The 20,676-nt window shown below is 40.7% G+C and overlaps 1 protein-coding gene across 1 annotated transcript in view; it reads left to right on the top strand.

The window, feature by feature from the left end:
• Positions 1-20,676, top strand: part of CMTR1 (cap methyltransferase 1) — a 47,648-nt gene that overhangs the window by 16,731 nt on the left and 10,241 nt on the right. The window contains exons 7-15 of the mRNA XM_017641541.3: positions 963-1,057; positions 1,175-1,247; positions 5,941-6,139; positions 7,072-7,190; positions 9,120-9,216; positions 9,548-9,680; positions 10,382-10,561; positions 19,392-19,448; positions 20,226-20,283. Of these exons, the coding sequence (XP_017497030.1) occupies positions 963-1,057; positions 1,175-1,247; positions 5,941-6,139; positions 7,072-7,190; positions 9,120-9,216; positions 9,548-9,680; positions 10,382-10,561; positions 19,392-19,448; positions 20,226-20,283 (1,011 nt within the window). The remainder of the gene's footprint in view (positions 1-962; positions 1,058-1,174; positions 1,248-5,940; positions 6,140-7,071; positions 7,191-9,119; positions 9,217-9,547; positions 9,681-10,381; positions 10,562-19,391; positions 19,449-20,225; positions 20,284-20,676) is intronic.

Below are 20,676 nucleotides of genomic sequence, written 5' to 3'. Positions count from 1 at the left end.
CCCTCCTTCTAGTATGTGCTGCCCTGTGGTTGGTAGCCAGGAAAGGATCCACTTAACCTTGGTCGGTTCATTGTAATCCTGGGAGGCCTGGCCTAGTGAAAAGTCTGGAATCATTCTTTAGCATCAGGAAGACCTGGATTCAGGTCCTTGTTTTCCAACCTTTTTGCTGTGTGACTTTGGACCAGTTGCTTTAGCTTCTGAGTTTGAGTAAACTCATCTGTAAGATGGGAAGAAAATACTTCCCAGGGTTGTTCTGAGAATTAAATGAAATAGTATGAGGCTCCTAAAACACTGGGTGAATGTTAGCCTCTCCTTGTCATCTTTTGGCCTGATGTTGGGTCAGAAAGTGCATTGTCTGGAGCAGGATGAACTGAGGAAACTCTAAGGAGGAAGTGGGTGGGAGAAGAGGAAGGGCCTCAGACTAGCTGCACAGAGCTGATTTTTTGGGCAGGCAGAGTATTGGGAATACCCTAAAGGTGACTGAAACGCAGTTGAAAATGAGTCTCTTTCCTCAGAGAGAAAACTGGAGAAGGATGAAGGGAATCCTGCTGTGTGGTAGATGTCATCAGGAAACCCAGGCTTAGTTTGTTTGCCATCTCTGAGTGAGCCTTAATGTCAGAACTCTGGTCCCTTGGAAAGCTGCTGCGGCAGTGGAGAAGTAGATTTGCCATGAAGATTAGCAATGCCAAGAGGTGGCTCAGTGCATAACCACAGGTGCCATTTATTAAACACCATGCAGGAATGTGCTTAAATTTTATTTTTTACCATTTTACAGGTGACCTAGTTGAGGGTCAGTAATTGAGCAACATGTCTAGGGTCATGCAACCGGTCATATCAGAGCTGGGATTCAGCAGGAGCCTAGTTGTTTGGAGAGCTGTGAGCCAGGCTCCTTGAGCTCTCAAGTCTCCTGTCCCATCCCTGAGGGTGGTGCTTACCTTGAGGTACTGATTCTTTCTGAGCAGAGTGTGTTTGATGTCCTGGATGGGGAGGAAATGCGGCGAGCTCGGACCCGGGCCAATCCCTATGAGATGATCCGAGGAGTTTTCTTCCTAAACAGGTTTGCTGACATTTCTCTCCCCTCCCCTGACATGCACTGTTCCACCTTTTAATTTGAGCCTCATCTTTCCATATGTCTAGTACTGAGTTGGCGCTTTCCTGTTCTGCTTTGTTGCAGGGCGGCAATGAAGATGGCTAACATGGATTTTGTGTTTGATCGCATGTTTACAAATCCACGGGACTCTTATGGGGTGAGAACAAGATTCTGCTTCTGAATTCATAGTGCTAAATGGGGGTAAGCTTCAGTGGCTCAGAAACTGCCAGTGGTACAGTGCTGGGAGAGTATTCTTGCTATGTGAATAGAGATATATTTTGTGATTAGACATATACTTTGCTTTGAGCTCTTTAGATTGGGTCCTACTGTGGTTCCAAATAGCAGTTGTGTCTTGGGCTTTGGGCTGAGAGTCCCAGCCCCCAGCTCTGCAGATCCTGCTGCTCACCCCAGGTAGAGGAGAGCAGGGCTTGCAGCAGGGGCAAAGGGGCATACGAGGAGAAAATGAGCTGCTGTGCATCTGTAGGCCTAGGGAGCAGGGAGGTGAGGCCTTGAATTAGACCCATGGGCTCTGCATTCATTAAACATGTATTTATCCAGCTCATACTTTGTGCCAGGCACAGTGCTAGGCACCAGGAGTAAAACTTTGACTTAGATTTGATCCCTTCCCTGCTGTGATGCTTAGGTTCCAAACATTCTTATGGACTTCAGAGCTGGTAAGGGTGCAGGGTTGGGGTGTTTGTAAAGCCTTTCTTTGCTCATTGGCATGTGGAGGCCAGTTGACACTGGGGAGCTTTTGCCTGCCACCTTCCTACTGTGGATGACATAGTCTTTACAGTGAGCTTATTTTCCAAATCAAAACTTGTGACATCCTCTGATTTAGGTGCTATTTCTGGTATGAGAGGGGAGTGACCTGGGAAATGTGGTTTGACTATTGAATGAAATGTGGGCATCTGGGTCCTTTTTCACTGGTCTATTTAAAATCGGTATCATCCGAAAATCTAGGCTGAGTTATTCAATGTGGGGTGTGTGTGTTTTGGGGGTGGAGTGAGTGTGGGGAGGGGCAGGGAGTACACACTGCAAGTGGTGTCTAAGTTCATACCTTTTTTGGGACTCAGCTGCCTCATCTCTGAAATAGCACTCCTAATCTGCCAGAGACTCAGGTAGGACCAAAAGGCTCTCAAGATTTGTTCCAGCTCTAAGATCTGTGATTTCAGGTGTGGCCACCTTCCCTTTCTGCCTCTCCGAACAAGATTAGTGTAGGATCATAATTATCAGACTTGGACCCTTCTCAAAAAGTGGTAGAGCAAAATGATTTTCTACTCTGGTACATTTCATTTTTCTGAATACAGATCCTCCATAATGACAGAGAAAGAAAAAATGAAATTTCATTCTAGTGTTTCCTTCAAGGTTTCAAAGCATTTTTCTAGTGCTAGAAAGTTAGTTCTCTTTGACAGTAAAGGGGCCAGGAGCCAGCTGTTCCCAAGCCTGTTTTCTGCTTTCCTCACCCTCCTTCCACTAGGCCCCTGATTATCCACTTGCTAAAGAAACTTATTTTCCAGGTTCTTTAATGTTTCAGCTCCACCTCCCTAACTGCTTTCCCCATGCTGGCAGAACTGGCACGTGGACCCCTCCAGCTTTTAGTCATTTTTCTCTCCCAGGTCTCCTCCCCATTTTCTAGTACCAGCAGGCAGCATAAAAGGGCTTTTGGAATTAGCATCTTGAGAAAATTAGGTTGATATAATGTTGATTTAATTTTCTGAGCACCAAATGATTTCCTTTAACCCCCTGCCTGGCAGAGGAGCTCTGTCAAGCTGATGGGAAGTCACAGTGTCATTTTGGGCTTTTGAATGTAAATGCCTTCAGCATCTGGTATCTGGTTATTGTCTTTTGCTGTCATGAAAATGAAGTGGGCACCAGGGTTGTACCATTCAGGTTGAGGGTGTAAATGTTAGTTACATAGGAAAAGGCAGCCGTGTTTGTAACACTTCAGGCAGCTTCTTGACCTGAATTGATTGTTAGTGGCCATGGAGAATTGCCCTTTCAGAAATGTTTCTCTGGCTCTCCACTATAGAAAGTGATTTCTTTCCAGCCCTTAGTGTTTTCTTCTCTCTTTTCTTCTCTTTTCCCCTGAGGAACAGAGTGACAGCTGAGCCCAGCAGGGTTGGTGTGTCTTTCAGTCAAGCAAAGATATTTTAGAGCCATTCCCAGCAGAGGTGGGAGTGGCTGGAAGTCCAGGCACACACCCACGTTTGCTAGGGTTTCAGTGGCTCTTGGATCAAGCAAATGATAGAATAAGAGCATGGAGAACTTGGAGTTTGGGGAATTGTGGAGAGATTGTAGGTGGAAAGTGGTGGGAGACTGAAGTTTATCAGGGAGTTTCTGGTTCTGCAGGTTGTGGTAAAAGGAGAAAAGAGACTAAGGTAGGGAACTAAAGAAATTGTAAACAAAAACTGTGAAGAGACAAGGGAAAGAAGGGAATTTAGATTTTTTGGGGATATGGAAGTATGTAATAAACCATAACATTGTGTGAGAGATTTATGTGCCTGGGGATATAGTTGAGGTAAGAAAACACTGTGAAGCATAATGAGACAAAAACTGAATGTAGATCTTTAAGTTTTAGTGCTATCTTAGAGGAAATTAGTGCTTACAAAGTGCCCACTGAGTGTTTATTACTACATCAGGCATTGGAAAGAGAAAAAGATGGGAAAGGACAAGATTTTTGACTCCAAGGAAGTTGATCTAGTTAAATATAATATCATCTTACATTTGTTTAGTATTTTATAGTTTATAAAGGTCTTTGACATATGGTACTTTATTTAATCCTACAACAGCTTTGAGAAATAACCTACCTTCATTCCAGTTTACAGTTGAGGAAGCTCAAGCTTAAAGGCATAAATTTTGTGCTTGCCCTTGACTGCACAGCCAATAAGTGGCAGAGGTGAGAACCCCAGCTGTTCTGTTTATGAAAAGACCTTTTGGCCATGGCCTGTGAAGGCCACATGTCCTGAAATCACAGAATGAGATCATATTTATGCCCTCTTTTAGGAAGTAAGATGCTTTAATTGATTCATTTTCCTGTCTTCCTTTGGGCCAACGGCTTACCTGGAGAGGTGGGAGTTGGGGCCAGGGCACAGCCAGTGGTGAGGAACATTGTTTCCCTCTTCCCAGAGTGTGGAGGCCTTAAACTTTTGACCCCTGTCTTATTACCACTTTTGTAGCCTGGAAGTGCTACGAAATGTTCTCAGCAAATGCCATTAAGTCTTTTTTGGTGTGCAAATGAAAATAATCCAAAAATATGAATAATTGATGCTCAGGAACAAAGAATGCTGGGGTAGCATGGTGGGGAAGGGGAAAAAGAATGGATATATCCCAGCATGCCTGGGTGTGCTTGTCACAGGATGATGAAGTTTATTTTTAGCTAAGTCACTTTCTCCAGAGTCTTTTTTACTGTTTTGGTAAAGTTAGATAGCTATCATCAGAGGCAAGGCCTTGTCACCAAGAAAGTGACTGGGTTGTGAACATTAATATTTCCATTTTTCTCTTATAACTCTTTTCCCTAAAGCCTTCTGATCTGTATCTAGCAGTTACAGAACTCTGGACAACACTCAGCTATGCCAAACCTGTAGAGAGGGAGGGCTGAGCTGCCTAAGCCCCTTCCTGGTGGATGTCATCAGGGTCTTCTACAGTCACCTGCTCTAGAGCTCAACCACTTGTTTTCACCAATGCGGATGGTAAATCCCCTCTGCTGTGAAGGGTAGTGACCAGTAGAATTTGCCCTCTAGGGCCCCTCTAGGTGTGTAGAAGAGACAAACACACAGTAAGGGCCAGTGCTGAGTTCAGCATAAATTTTAGATTAAGAGTTAAAGCTACTTGATCAAACTATAACCAAAACTATAATCCAATAAAAATGCAAGTGATTATTGTAATCTAGTTGTTCTTGAGGTGAGTGGATGCTCTGAGGGCTGCTTGGAAGCAGTGTCTCCTTCCCTCTCTGCCTTGTCACCTCCCAGCTGTTCACCATTCCAGGTCCCTGGCTAGAGGGACAAAGGCAGGAGAAGAGGAGAGTATAAGAAAGGAGGAGACTAAATGGTATCTTGGATTGGATCCTGAAATGGTACAAAGATGAGTGAAACCTGAATCAAGTTTGGAGTTCAGTTAAAGTTTACAACAAATGTTGGTTTCTTTGTTTTGACAGATGGCGATGTAAGATTTTAACAAAACTGGACTCTGGGTGAAGGATATATGAAATCTCTGTCTTTGCAACTTTTCTGTAGATCTAAAATAATTTTAAAACAAAATGTTAATTGGGAACAAAAAGGGGGAGAGCTAAGGAGAAATGGGAGAAAGGAAGGAGAGGCTGTGGTATGGAAACGTAGGCCCTGTGGTTGGGAGGGGGTGATGTTGGAGTCCCCCAGACTTGGGTTGGACAGGAAGGCCTGAGTCTATCCATCAGGCTGACTGGATTCTGATTTAGCTTTGTAGTGGACTGGCTGAACAAGTTACTTTGTATCTTAGTGTGTCCTTTTCTCTATCTGTAATGTAGGGGACAGCATCTGTTCTGCTCAGTAGGACTCTTATAAGGCAGGATATAATAAGGAAAAGACTCTGAGAAATAGAAAATACACACTCAGATGCCTGGTGATATTTTTATTAGGAGTCTGAACTAGGCCTGGTGGTGTGAAAGGCATCCAGGGGTATTTTGAGGTGGGGATGGGCAATTCCAGAGGGCAGTGATCATAGAGGATACATTTCTTGGGTATTGTGGCCCTGGTGGGAGCTCTGTACTGTGCTTACTGAAAAGCTTATTTTACATCCCCTGCATTCTCCTTCCTGTTCCCCATTGAGCCAGCTTTCCCCCCTCCTCCCCTGTCTTCCATTTGCCTTTGCAGAAGCCCCTGGTGAAGGACCGGGAAGCCGAGCTTCTATATTTTGCTGATGTCTGCGCAGGCCCAGGTGGTTTCTCAGAGTATGTGCTGTGGAGGAAGAAGTGGCACGCAAAGGGATTTGGGATGACTCTGAAGGGCCCTAATGACTTCAAGTTGGAGGACTTCTACTCGGCCTCCAGTGAGCTCTTTGAACCCTACTATGGTAAGGGGCTATGAGGGTCAGTCGTCTGTGGGACTTTAGGTCAGAAGCATGGTCTCTTGGTTTTGACAAATGCAATGTAAGATGTTAACAGAACTGGAGTCTAGGTGAAGAGTATATGAGAACTCTGTCTTTGCAACTTTTCTGTAAATCTACAATAATTCCAAAATAAAAAGTCAATTGAAAAAAAAGGGAGAGCCAAGTTTTCTTTCCTAGGTCTCAACCTGGGTTCCTAGTCCTTGTCATGACATCTGAGTTCCCTCCACACTGTCCCTTTTTACCCCAGGCCTGCAGGGTACAGGTTAAACACTGTACTGCAAACTCTGATCAAAGTCATATTAGTTATTCCTTTCCTTTCTTGTGGTGATAGGAGATAATAAAACTGCCTGGTCTCTGGTTGAGAATTGGCAAGATAATTAACAACTGCAAACCCCACACCCATCTCCAGATCCATGCACTGGTATTGAGTACACTGGTAACAGTTCTACAGCCTGGCAGCAGTCCTCTCTGCTCTCTCTTGTGATTTGGTAGCAAATCCTAAGTCCTTTCTTAACAGTCCTTATTAATAATTGATATTGGTTCCTACATGTAGGTGCTTTAAGCACAACTTCAGTCTTGAAGAAGACCCTTTGTTTCATTTGATGACTTAGCTGGTGAACTTTTGAACTCTGCTTTATTACTGTAGGGCCCTGTTTTTGCCTCCTGGCCCATCACTGCAAGGCAGCCTTGCAGGACGGGTCCTGCAGTGAGTTGCTCTTCCCAGGGGCTTTTCTCTTGGTCTTGAGGCCCACCTGGTACCTGTGTTTGAAGATATTCTCATCCATAATGACTCATATGACCATGCCAAAATAGTTTAACAGCTCTAGAGAACTTGTGTCCTAGCTCCTGGGTTGCACAGGGCAGATTAGCTGAATGTGAATCTTGTGTCCTGCCAGGCGAGGGTGGGATCGATGGAGATGGAGATATCACCCGTCCAGAGAACGTCACTGCTTTTCGGAATTTTGTCTTGGATAACACAGACCGCAAGGGTGTCCACTTTCTGATGGCTGATGGGGTAGGTGACCTGCTCTCCATAGGGTTATGTTTTAAGAATTCATCTTGTTGTAGGCTTGAGAATTTATTTTTATTTGGTCCTTCAACTGCCCAGGAAGGTGGTAGTGGGGGATGTATTTTTTATTCTTTTGGTATATGGATTTTCAATGGTAGCTTTGTCAAGCTGTGCTGTTGTAGACACCTTTGCTTGGAGCAAGTGGACCAGCTTCAAAGGGCCTTGGTTAGCTGTGAGAAACAGAGAGAGGAAGACCATGACTAAGACAAACTAGGCAAAACTGGCCAGGAAGAACATTTCCATCATTTGTCACCTGGGTACTGCTTCAGGCAGAGGCTGTCTATACATGGCCCATCATAAGCCTCTGGATGGGCTGATGGATGCCCAGGGGAGTCCACAGGAGGCCCTGTCAGTGGCTGATCCAACTTGAAATTCAAGGAGTCACATTCCTTGGGCAGCAGCTTGAGGCACAGAGGGGAGCCCACTGCAGCCTTCTCACCCAGAAAGGGGATGCTACTGTAGTCTTTTCTGAAGTCAGCCACCACTTAGTCTAGGGGAGGGACAGAGAACATGATGAGAGGTGAGAAAGGCCTCTAGTGTCCTTTGGGAGGCCTGGAGCAGTAGTAGTGGTGTAGAAAGGTGAAGGAATATGCAGGCTGCGGCCTTACTGAAGCACTGTGCGCTGCAGGGAACAGCAGGAATAGAGGCTGGAGGAGGAGGGAGGGGCTGCCACGCTGAGCAGATTGGCAGGCTTGTAGTGCTTGGGAAGCTGAGGTTGCAGTGTGGCAGCTAGAATGGCATATTCAGGATTGTCTTTCTGCTCAGGCAATGTAGACTGGTGACCTGGGCTTTTATTTTTTATTTTTTTGATTGATTCTATAAACACGCATGCATTTTGAGGAGCATTTATAAATCTGAAGGACATTGTTACGTGTTTTAATGCTGAATTGTTTAGCTGTTACCTTTGTGGGACTGAGAGAGACCTGGCCTGGCTGGAGCCAGCTTAACAGAGGCCAGCCTCCCTTACTTTTCTTTGTATTATTGTGAGAAAAAAATACATAACATAAAAAGTACCATCTTAACCATTTTTAAGTATATAGTTCAGTAGTGTTAAGTATATTCACACTGTTGTGAAATAAAATCTCTGGACTTTATCATTTTGAAAAATGTGAACTCTGTATCCATTAAACAACTCCCCTCTGCCCCTCCTCCAGCCAGGGGCCTCCTTAACTTCAGTGTGAGCTTGGCTCTCTGCTCCCTGCTGGGATCTCATAGGGAGGGAGACCATGCCAGGAATAGCAATGCACTTTCTTTGAACAAACACCCTGTCAACTGGAGGGAGAGCCTTCATGGTCTTGGGAGAGGAATGTGGGTTTTGTGAACAAAGCCTTGGTCAGCAAAGAAGCAGAGGTTTCTGTCGCTGTCAAGAGTTGTGCTAACTTTTCTCCTGTCACCTGACTGGGGCCTGCTTAGTGTCAGCACAGTGGCTGAGTGAGCCCAAGCAGACTGTTCATACATATGTGCTCGCTGTGTCTTGTTGGACTCACCAGGGTGTGGTTTTCTATCTTGCTGTTGGCCTGTGACTAGCCACTACTTTGCCTCTGTTCTGCCTTACTCTTCCCTTGGATTTCCACACGAGTTTTAAAGGTTTTGGACCATTTTCTTGGGAAAGCAGGTTTGGTTCCATCCTGTAGGAGTGATAGAACAGGAGAATGACACTGGGCGGGTAGTTAGGCCTGGGTCTTAGTGCTAGATTGGATTCATCCATAATGAGCCATATGACCTTGCCAAAATAATTCAAATATCCAGCTGTATCTTTATTAGATGGCAGAGATGAATGTAAACACTTCAAGACACCTTGGTGAAAATGAGGTGGGGTGCTCTTTAGTCCCTAGCACTGTGTTTGCAAACCCAGTCTTTGTGCTCTCATTTCAGGGCTTCTCAGTGGAGGGGCAGGAGAACCTTCAGGAGATCCTCAGCAAGCAGCTGCTGCTCTGTCAGTTTCTCATGGCACTATCTGTTGTCCGGACAGGTGATGTTTCCTCAGCTGTCTCCCCACCCCAGGACCCACTAGAGGCCCTGTTGGACAAGAGCATGACAGGGGTACCTTGGAAAGTTAAAAAAAAAATCTGCTTAGATCAGGTGACAGGTGGCTGAATGAGAAATTTAGGAAAGAAAAGCTGTAGAATCCCTAGAGTCCCCTCTAAAGCTGACTCTCCCCGTTAATTTGCCCCTGTCTTTTACTGGTCCTAGCACTTGGGCCCATTAAATATGGACTTTGTCATATGTACTCCTGGAGACACCTTACCCACCTCCTGAACTAGAACCCACTGATTACTCCTGGTGTTTTCTCTCTACTCCAGGAGGCCACTTCATCTGTAAAACCTTTGACCTGTTCACCCCATTCAGCGTGGGGCTCATCTACCTGTTGTACTGCTGCTTTGAACGAGTATGTCTCTTTAAGCCAATTACCAGCCGTCCTGCCAACTCAGAGAGGTGAGTCCTTCTCCATTTTGATCAGACTCATTGGCTAAGTGTCAGAATAGCAAATCCTGGTGCATCTCTGGCATGATTGCTCAAGCTTCATTAAAAACCTTGACTTTAAAAAAGTGATTAGAGCCAAGAGGAATCAGGATTTGGATCTGTTGGTTCTGGGATGTGCCATTTTAACCTCTGCCTCCTTCTCAAGCCTTATTCACCACATTTATGTGAGGGACCCTTGGTTTGGCCCAGGAAGGAGAAGGTGACCAATAGAAGAGATACTTGGAGGCATATACGCTGGGTAAGGGCAAGGGGGCCTCCAACCAGGGGCATATTGGCATCCCACATGGGACGCAGTGCTTATGCACGGTACGAGAGAAGGTGCAGCGAACCTGAATGCTGGATGGCTTGTTAAAAACAGTTTTTTGGGCCCCATTCTTGGAGAGTCTGAATGGTTAGGTCTATAGCTTCACAGATTCCCTGGGTGATGGTGATGCAGCCAGCCTGGCACAGGGCAGTTGAGAACACTGCCATAGAGAGTAGACATACAGCACAGCACAAAACAAGGATTTGAGGTAAACTTCTGCGGTGCAGACTGTGCTGTTCTTTGTGCATAGACTTAAGGCTGTTTAGCTTCATGATTCACAAAGAGTCTGGGGAGGAGGAATGTAGGGGAGAAGCCCTTGCTCAGTGGAGTGATAAAATATCTTCTGTAGGTACGTGGTGTGCAAGGGCCTGAAGGTGGGCATAGATGATGTGCGGGATTACCTCTTCTCAGTCAATATTAAACTCAACCAGCTGCGCGACACTGATTCTGATGTCAACCTTGTGGTCCCCTTGGAAGTGATTAAGGGAGACCATGAATTTACTGACTACATGATGCGGTCCAACGAGAGGTAAGCAAACCAGGTGTTTTTTTTTTTTTTCCTGGAACCACTGGGGTATCAAGATCAGAGAATGAAGGACTGAATAAATGGTTCTGGGTATCACTTTGTCAGCCCTAAAAATTGGTAACCGGGATTGGTCCACTTGTTCCAGGACTCCCTGGGACTTTGGCTATCTTGGGGACTCTTTTCCTGCTACCAGTGCCCTGTGCTGAGGTTGGGTGGTGGGAATCTGGCCAGCATAGCCCTGCCCGTGGGAGCCTGAGTATGACAGTGAAACCTGACAGAGAATGGCTTTGTCTTGTATCCCTGGAGGCAGGAGTAATTTGCCTTTAGATGCTTCTGTTTATAAAAGGCGGTCATGGTTATTGCCTTGTAAAAAGTCCCCTGTTTGGAGGCAGGAGATGGCTGGAAAGCAAGTGTACAACATGGTTTGGAAGTTTCTTGTACCAAAGCTTTTGCCCATTCATGAGTTCCCCAGATGGGTGATCTGAATGCTGGTTTGTTTTTTTGCCTTAATAAATTGTTTTTCCCCCCTTCCTGTTAGTGGTAATAATTTAAAGTTGTAAGAGTTGGCTCAGCTTTCAAAGTGTGCAAGCCTTAGAGAAAAGTTTTTTTGAGATAGATTGGAAAGTTGTATAGTAGTAATGAATCAGCAGAAGTGCTTTCTTAGGGGTCTAATACCTATTGGAAGGCTCATTTCTAAGGGTACAACCCCAAGCCTCCCAGAGAAGTTGGAAGGTACAGGTGGCTCTGGAGAATTATAAAAGGAGAAGAAATCTTTATCCATCAACTCATGGTATCTTAACTGTCCACAGCATTGCCACATAAGCTCCCCCATCTTGATAGTAATGCTCTCTGCTATGAGTATGTATGGATGCACAGCAGAACTGGACTTCTCAATGCTCCCAATAGCACAGTGTTTAACCAACCCTATACCCAGTTAGTTTGTTTTACTTTCTTTTTTATTAAAGTGTCTTTAATATACAATCTTACGTTTGTTTCAAATGTACATTACAGTGGTTCAACAGTCCTCGTGATCGACTTCTATTGTGATTGTGAATTATTGTGCCTTATCCCCTTACCCCTCTCCCCCTATACCTGTCCCAACCCCTCTGTCTTGGAAACCATTAGTCACTTCTCAGTGTCTATGAGTCTACTGTTTTGTTTGTTCTTTTTGCTTTGTTTTTATATCTCACAAATAAGTGAAATCATACGGTATTTGTCTCTCTCTGCCTGGCTTATTTCACGGAGCATAATACCTTCTAGATCCATCCATGATGTTGAAAATGGCAAGATTTCTTTTTTTTAATGGCTGAATAATATTCCATTGTGTATATACACACATCTTTATCCATTCATCTACTGATGGACACTTAGGTTGCTTCTATATCTCGGCTATTGCAAATAGTGTGGTGATAAACATAGTGGTGTATATATCTTTATGAATCAGAGATTAGTTTTCTTTACTTTTTAAAAAAAACAGGCATTATTCTGTAAGTGAAATGTAGGTCTTATATGTACACTTATCAGTTTTGACAAATGCATATATCCATGTACATCCTTATTAAGGTTAAAAACATTTTTTCCATAACTTCAGGAAATTTCTTTGTGCCCCTACCTAGTCAACCCTAAAGTAACCACTCTTCTGATTTTTATCATTGTAGGTTAGTCTTGCCTATTCTAGAACTTATATAAATGGAATCATATGTATTTACTTGTACTTGTTTGTCTGCATTTTTTTTCTCCTCACTTTGAATTTTTTGGAATTCTTTCATATTGTGTTAGTTTGTTCCTTTTTTATTTCTGAGTAGTATTCCACTGTAGGCATATGCCATAATTTATTCTTCTGTTGATAGATACTTGTGATATTTCCAGCTTGGGTTTATTGTGAGTATAAAACTGCTTAACGTTCTTGTATATTGATTTTGGTGGAAAAATGTTTTCATTTCTCTTAGATAAATACAAGAGTGGAAATTCTAGGTCATAGGGTAGGTGTGTATTTAACTTTTTAATAATTCTATATGGTTTTCTAAAGTGCTTATACTGGTTAATACTCTCCAGAGGGTTTTGTTTGCTGTACATCCTTGTCACCATCTGGTATTGTTAGTCTTTTCCATTTAGCCATTCTAGTTGTAGGTCGTAGTATATCAATTGTGGTTTTAATTTGCATTTCAGTATATTTTCAGTACTTTCAGTGTATAAGCCTTTCACTACATTGATTTATTCTTAAGCAATTTATTATTTCCTCTTTTAAAAAAAGAATTGCTCATTGTTAGTGTATAGAAATGTGACTGATTTTTGTGTGTTGATTTTAGTATCCTGCTAGTTGACTAAATTTGATTATTATAACAGTTTTTTGTGGAATCTTTGTTGCATAAAAGATCATGTCATCTGGGAATTGAGATAATTTTACTTATTTCTTTTCAATTTGGATACCTAGAAGTTTTAAATTTTGATGATGAAATCCAATTTATCAAAATTTTTTTGTTAGTGGTTCTCCTCTCTAAAAGAATCTCCACCTACACTAAAGTCATGAAAATATTCTCCTGTTTTCATTTAGAAGTTTTATAGTTTTAGCTTATATGTTTACATCTATTTATTTTTGTGTATAATGTGATGTAAGGGTTCAAGTTGTTTTTCCTTATAGATATCCAGTTGTTCTAGCACTACTTGTTGAAAATACTTTCCTTTTCCCATTTAATTGCTTTGCCAGGTTTGTTGAAAATTATTTGACTATATATGTGTGCTTTTATCTAGGGCACTCTGTTCTGTTCCCTTAATCTGTCTGACAGTTCTTTGCCATACTGTCTTGATAACTATACCTTGAAAAAGTTGTCATGAGGTCAAGTAGTGTATATTCTCTAGCTTTGTCCTTCTTTTTCAAGATTGTTTGGCTAATGTAGGTTTCCTGTGTTTCCATATAAATTTTAGAATCAGTGTCAGTTTCTATGAAAAGCCTGCTGGATTTTTGATGGAGATTACATTGAATTTATAGGTCAGTTTGGGGAAAATTGACATCTTAACGATATTGAATCTTCCTTTCCAGAAGCCAAAAAAATCCATTTGTTTAGGTTCTTCAGTGTCTCCCAGCAATGTTTTACAGCTTTCAGTATAGAAGTTTTACATACCTTTTGTTAAATTTATACCTAAGAATTTTACGGGCTGGGATGCTGTTGTAAAGGGTATTTTAAATTTCATTTTCAATTGTTCGGTTGCTAGTATATGGAAATACAACTGAAATTTGTATATTTACTATGTATTGACTATGTGAGAATGCTTATTTTAGTAATTTAGTAGGTTCCTTCAGCTTTTGTATATACATAATCATGTCTTCTGTAAATATTTTACTCTCTCCTTTCTAATTTGTATGTCTTTAAATAGTATTTAAAATTTCTTATTTCATTGTGCTAAAACACTCAACATGAGACTTAACCTCTTAAAAACTTTTTAGTGTACAATACAATATTGTTGACTATAGGTACATTGTTGTGTAGCAGATCTCTACTATTTACTAATCCTCCTTAGGTGAAATTTTATGCTCATTTGATTAAGTAACTCCCCAAGTTCCCCTCTTTCCAGTACCTGGCAACTATTATTCCACATTTTGCTTCTATGAATTTGACTATTTTAGATACCTTGTATAATTGGAAACGTGCAGTATTTGTCTTTCTGTGACTGGCTTATTTCACTTAGCATGATGTCCTCAAGGTTTATGCGTGTTGTTGTGTATTGCAGAATTTTTAAAGCCTTAGGTAATATTCCATTGTACATATGTACCACATTTTTTTTATCCACTCTTCTGTCAATGAACATTTATGTTGTTTCTACATTTTGGCTATTGTGAATAGTGCTGCACTGAACATGAGAGTGCTGATGCCTTCTTGAGATACTGATTTCAGTTCTTTTGGATAAATACCCTGAAGTGGAACTACTAGATCATGTAGTAGTTGTTTTTCTCTTGCCTTATTGCACTGACTAATTCCTCTAGTATGATGTTGAAGTGATGAGAACAGACATCTTTGCCTTCTTCTCGATTTTAAGTATAAAATGTTTTAACTGTCAAGTATAATGTTAGCTGTCAATGTTTTTGTAGGTGTCCTTTATCAGGTTAACAGAGGTTTCTTCTATTCCTAGTTACCTGAGAGTTTTTATCATGAATGGATGTTTAATTTGGTCCAATACTTTTTCTGTATCCATAGAAATTAATTTTTTTCTTCTTTTTTCCATTAATGCAGTGAATTACATAGTGATTTTTCAGATAGTAAATGCATCTTACATTTTTGGATAAACTCCAGTTGGTCATGAGTATCACTCTTATATATTACTATATTGAATTCACAAATATTTCATTGAGGATTTTTGTGTCTGTGTTCATAAGGGATATTCATATCGAAATCTGTGTTCTTTTGAAGTCCTTGTCTGGTTTAAATATATAGATATATAAATTTATCTTTATTAATCCCTGTATAATTAATGTGTAATATATATAGAAGAAAGGGTCAAAAAGCAGTGAAGCTAGAAAAAGAAGGGCAAATTAAGGCCAAAGTAAGGAGAATAAAGGAAATAATTTCCTTTCATTTAATTTTTTAACTTATAGCATTTAAGTAAATTTATACAGAAATATATTTACATATATATTTAAATGCTTTAAATTTTAAGGACTGCTTTAGTTGAATCTTCCACATTTTGATATGTTTCTCTTTCATTATTATACAGTTCCAAATATTTAAAAAATTTCCCTTAAGATTTGTTCTGTGATTCATGGATCATGCAGATATATGGTGTAGGATATTTTGGGATTTTCAGGGTATTGATTAGATATACTCCCTTTGTACTCAGAATATACTCTGTATGATTTTGGTCCTTTGAAATTATTGAAGCTTTTTTTTTATGGCTCATGATCTATCTTGGTGAATATTCCAAGTGCTGTTGTTGAGTAAGGGTTCTATAAATGTTAATTTGGTCAAGTTGATTCGTAGTGTTTTCCAGATCTTCTATATCTTAACTGATATTTTTTTTATCAGTTGCTTAAAGAGTGGTGTTAAATTCCTCAACTATGAATATTGATTTATCTCTTTAGTTTTGTTAGCTTTTATTTCATATATCTGGTATCTTTGTTATTAGTCATATGCATATTTAAGATTGCTTTTGTCTTTTTAATGAATTGATCTTTTGTCATTATGAAATATCCTGCTTCATCTTTAGTAATACTCTTTGTCTTGAAATCTGCTCTGTCTGGTGTTAATATAGCCACATCAGCTATCTTTTGCTTAATATTTACATGGTTTATCTTCTTGTGTCCTTTTATTTTCAACCTGTCTTGGTCTTTGTAAAAACATATAGTTGGGTCTTAACCTTTTTATCTAGTATGACAGTCTCTGCCTTTTAATGGGGGTGTTTGGTACATTTACATGCCATGTAGTTATTGATACATTTAGATTTAAATTCTCTATCTTGGTTGTTTGGTTTCTATTTATCCTGTCTTCTGTTCCCCAGTTTCTTCCCTCCTTTTTGGGGAAGTATATTTTAGCATTCCTTTTTATCTCCTAGGGCTTTTTTTTTCTTTTTTTATGCCTTTTATGTTATATTTTAGTTATTACTCTAGAGATTACAATATGCATCTTTATCATGGTTTATCTTCAAAAAAGTATTCTGCTTCATGAACAATCTAAGAACTTTACCACAGTAAAGCATTTACAGTCCTTCTGCCTTTGTGTTATTTTATATAAGCCCCACTTTATATTACTTTCAAAAGTCTGTATTTTAAAGAGATTAAAAAATACACACATATGTTCATCAATTTTTTTTTTGAGAGGGCATCTCTCATATTTATTGATCAAATGGTTGTTAACAACAATAAAATTCAGTATAGGGGGGTCAGTGCTCAATGTACGATCATTAATCCATCTCAAGCCTAATTCTCGTCAGTCTCCAATCTTCTGAAGCATAACGAACAAGTTCTTACATGGTGAACGAATTCTTACATAGTGAATAAATTCTTACATGGTGAACAGTACAAGGGCATTCATCACAGAAACTTTCGGTTTTGATCACGCATTATGAACTATAAACAATCAGGTCAAATATGAATATTTGTTTGATTTTTATACTTGATTTATATGTGGATCCCACATTTCTCCCTTTATTATTATTATTATTTTTATTTTTAATAAAATGCTGAAGTGGTAGGTAGATGCAAGATAAAGGTAGAAAACATAGTTTAGTGCTGTAAGAGGGCAAATGTAGATGATCAGGTGTGTGCCTATGGACTAAGTATTAATCCAAGCTAGACAAGGGCAGCAAAACATCCACGGATGCAGAAGATTTCTCTCAAAACAGGGGGGGTGAGGTTCTGAGCCTCACCTCTGTTGATCCCCAATTTCTCACCTGATGGCCCCCCTGCGACTGTGCCTGTCTTAGGTTGTTCCTCTCTTGAGGAATCTTACCTGTCTCTTGCTAACTAGTCATCTTCTGGGGCCATACAGGGAAATGTAAAGTTGGTAAGTGAGAGAGAGGCCATATTGTTTGAAAAGGTTAGCTTTTCACTTCTTTGCATATTCATGCCCTGTGGCTTCTATGCCCAGCACTTGTCTCGAGGTATCTTTACTACCTGGAGGAATTATGATACTCGGTAAATTCGATATGAGGCACGAATTCTATTTAAAGGTTGTAATTAGGAAGGAAGAAGAAAAGCTATAGAGGTAGCATATGGAAGAAAACATGGGAGGGTTGATTATTTCTTTGACATATCTTCTTGTAGAGTACCGTAAGCATGTATAGGTTTTAAACTACCAACTAACTTGCGCTCACATATTAACATAATAGGAATACGGTGACATAAACAAAGCAAATCTATAATTACCATCCATCTCCAGTGAAGCCAAGAAAGCCATTTAGGCACCCTAGGCATTTGTGAAAATTTGTCTATGATATGATGGATATTGTCCAACTGTACTTGAACAGTCTGAGAGAAATCAGACAAATTAAAGCAACCCATTTCTGGGATCTGTTCACATCCCATATGTTCTTTTAACCGTAGATAGTCTATAGTCATAAGATTTTGGAGTGCTACAACTTGCACCCCTCCCAACTCCTGGTTGAGTTCCAACAGTACAGATCCGGTCAAATTCGTTGTCTCACTGTTATGTGCATTAATTTTTTAAAAAAGGTCTTTGATATTTTCAGACATATTTACCTATTCTGATGTTCTTCTTTCCTTCCTGCAGAACCAGGTCTCTTTTTGGAATCATTTCCCCTCAGCCTAAAGAATTTCTTTTAGCCAATTTTTGTAGTACAAGTCTGCTGGAGACTAATTCTTTCAGCTTTTATCTTTTGAAAGTATATTTATTTCCCTTTTATTTCTGAAGGATATTTTAATTGGATACAGAATTCAAGGTTGGCAGTGTTTTTCTTTCAGCCCTTTAAAAGATATTGTTCCATTGTTCTTTGCCTTCCTTATTTCTGATGAGAAGTCAGCCATTATTCTTGTCATTGTTTTCCAGTAGGTTATGTGTCCTTTTTCTTTGATTCCTTTTAAGATCTTCTCTTTACCTTTTGTTTTCAGCATGTTGACCATGATCTATTCATATATGGCTTTCTTTGTATTGATTCCACTTGGGGTTCTTTGACCTTTGATCTGTGGACATTCAGTCATCAGTTTGGGAAAATTCTTGGCTATTTTCATGTCTGTATTGTTGTCTTTTCTTTCTCTGCTTCTTAGACTTCAGTTATATTTATGTTAAGCTGTTTGTTATTGTCCCACCGAACTCAGATGCCCCAGTTTTTTGTTTGTTTTTTTTTTACTTTTTTCTCTTCATGTTTCAGTTTGTCTGTTGACTTGTCTGCCCTCAGGTTTCTCTACTATGTTCAGTCTACTGATAAACCCATCAAAAACATTATTTATCTCTAATAATGTATTTTTCATTTCTAGAATTTTTATTTGCTTTTTAAAAATCTTTTCCTTTTTTTCTTTTTATAGTAAGGTATCATTGATACACAGTCTTACGAAGGTTTCACATGAGCAACAATGTGGTTACTACAGTCACCCATATTATCAAGTCCCCCCAACACATCCCATTGCAGTCACTGTCCATCAGTGTAGTAAGATGCTATAGAGTCACTACTTGTCTTCTTTGTGCTATACTGCCTTCCTCATGACCCTCCTACATTGTGTGCTAATCATAATACCTTTTAATCCCCTTCTTAAAAATATGGTTTCTGGCTTTCTGCTGATATTCTCCATCTTCATATGCACTTTATACACCTTTTCCATTTGATTTTTTAACTTGTTTCTCACAGTTAGCTTTAAAGACCTATCTGATAATTTCAACAATTGGACCATCTTTGGGTCTTGTTCAACTTGGTTGTTTTCCCTCTTGTCAGTGGATCACATTTGCTTGCTTTCTCACATCTCATACATTTTTATTAAATGCCAGACATTGTTTGTAAAAGGACAGTGGAAACTAAAGGATGGCTATTAGTACAGGTGGGTTGAGTCAGTTTAGTCAGTAGTTGAACTGGATCTGGCCTTAGTTGTTTTATTTAGAATCAGTTTACCACTGCTTTGAGATATTTAAGGATGAGATCAGAACCTTCCTTTTAGTAGGACTAGGGATACATCTGGAGGGTTCAACTCAGTTTTTCTGCTTTACCCTCAGCCTTCAGCAGACCCCATGTGGTCTGCTTTGGAGTGTGGTCAAGGGGGTTCTCTTTCAACTCTCCAACCCCTCTCCCAGATATAGATGGCCACTGTTCTGGCAAAACTTCTCTCCTGATGTCTTCGGGCTGTCTTTTTTTTGGTAATCCTCCTGAAATTGAATCATTTTTTTTTTTCTTCTAGCTACTGTAGTCTTCAGATCAAAGCTCTGGCCAAAATCCATGCCTTTGTTCAAGACACGTGAGTTCTGACCACTTCCCAGAATTCACCTATTTCAGGGGAAGATCTTTTCATTTTGCTCCTTCCACTGAGCTCCCATTTATTTCATTTTAACAGACATTTAAAATAGTCTACTCTTTAATCTCATACTCTGTCGTGGTCTATGAAGGATGCCAGAGAAACATACGGCATGAACCTTGCCCTCAAAAGACTTTATGTTGTGTTTGGGCAGATAAGAGTAACCCAGCTCAGGGATGCAGGAAAAGTTACTAACAGTGCATCAGAGTGTGTACAGGAGCATAGTGCAAGCAGAACACATAATGTTCAGGGGACATGGAGTAGAGTGATCAAGAGAGGAGAGGTAGTACTGGTCAAGGAAAAACTCTGGGAGGAGGCACGTATAAGCTAGTTTAGCTTTCTGGAGCATAGTTATTTACATCCACCAAGATGGACTTAATGTGGCCTGTATCAGCAGAGGAGGAGCCAGAGCATGCTGATAGGTAATGGGAGAAGGGTGTGTGGGGAACCATGGCATTCAGGGGGGTTAGGAGGGCGGGTACTGTCCTCCCTTCCCTTTGTGGTGGGAAGAGATCATCCCATTTTGTATACATCTGAACTCCCATGTTCAAGAGGGAGAGTCATGTGTTATAAGCATTCTGGGCTAATGGCAACATGGCCTGTGTGTGCACACACATGTTCATCCATGTGGTCTTCCTCTGGGATTCTGAGGGCCACACAGGAAGAATACTCCTTGTACCTCTTGGAAGTTTTAATTATTTCCTGGCTTTGTTCTCCCAGGACCCTGAGTGAGCCTCGGCAGGCAGAGATCCGGAAAGAGTGCCTCCGACTTTGGGGGGTGAGTGTATCCCCAGCCTGTTGTTGCTCCTTGGCAGGGAAATTGTAGGAAAGAATGGGATTGACTCCCAACACTGCCACCTTAGGCCTTTCCCCTGCATGAAAATATCTGCCTACCCTTACAGCATTCCAGAACTGGATATCTCAGCATTGCTGGGAGTTACCTCCTTGGCCCTTTTTTTCACTGTCAGTTTGACCTTGTAATTGGGTCAGAAAGTACAAGGGTGGAGGGTGAACAGGTCTCATTTTGCTGCTGGTGGCCCTGTGAAGCAACATTGACCACAGAGAGCCCAAGAGAAAGGAAAGGGCCTTTGGGGTGTTCTAACAAGTGCCTGAAAGGGAGCGGAGACTGAATTATTCACCTTCATCTCTTTCTAGCCTCCTTTGTTAAGTG

This window comes from Manis javanica, chromosome 16, assembly GCF_040802235.1.
Source record: "Manis javanica isolate MJ-LG chromosome 16, MJ_LKY, whole genome shotgun sequence".
Lineage (NCBI taxonomy): Eukaryota > Metazoa > Chordata > Mammalia > Pholidota > Manidae > Manis > Manis javanica.
Note: the sequence above shows the minus strand (reverse complement) of the source record. Positions and strands in the feature narration are given on the sequence as shown.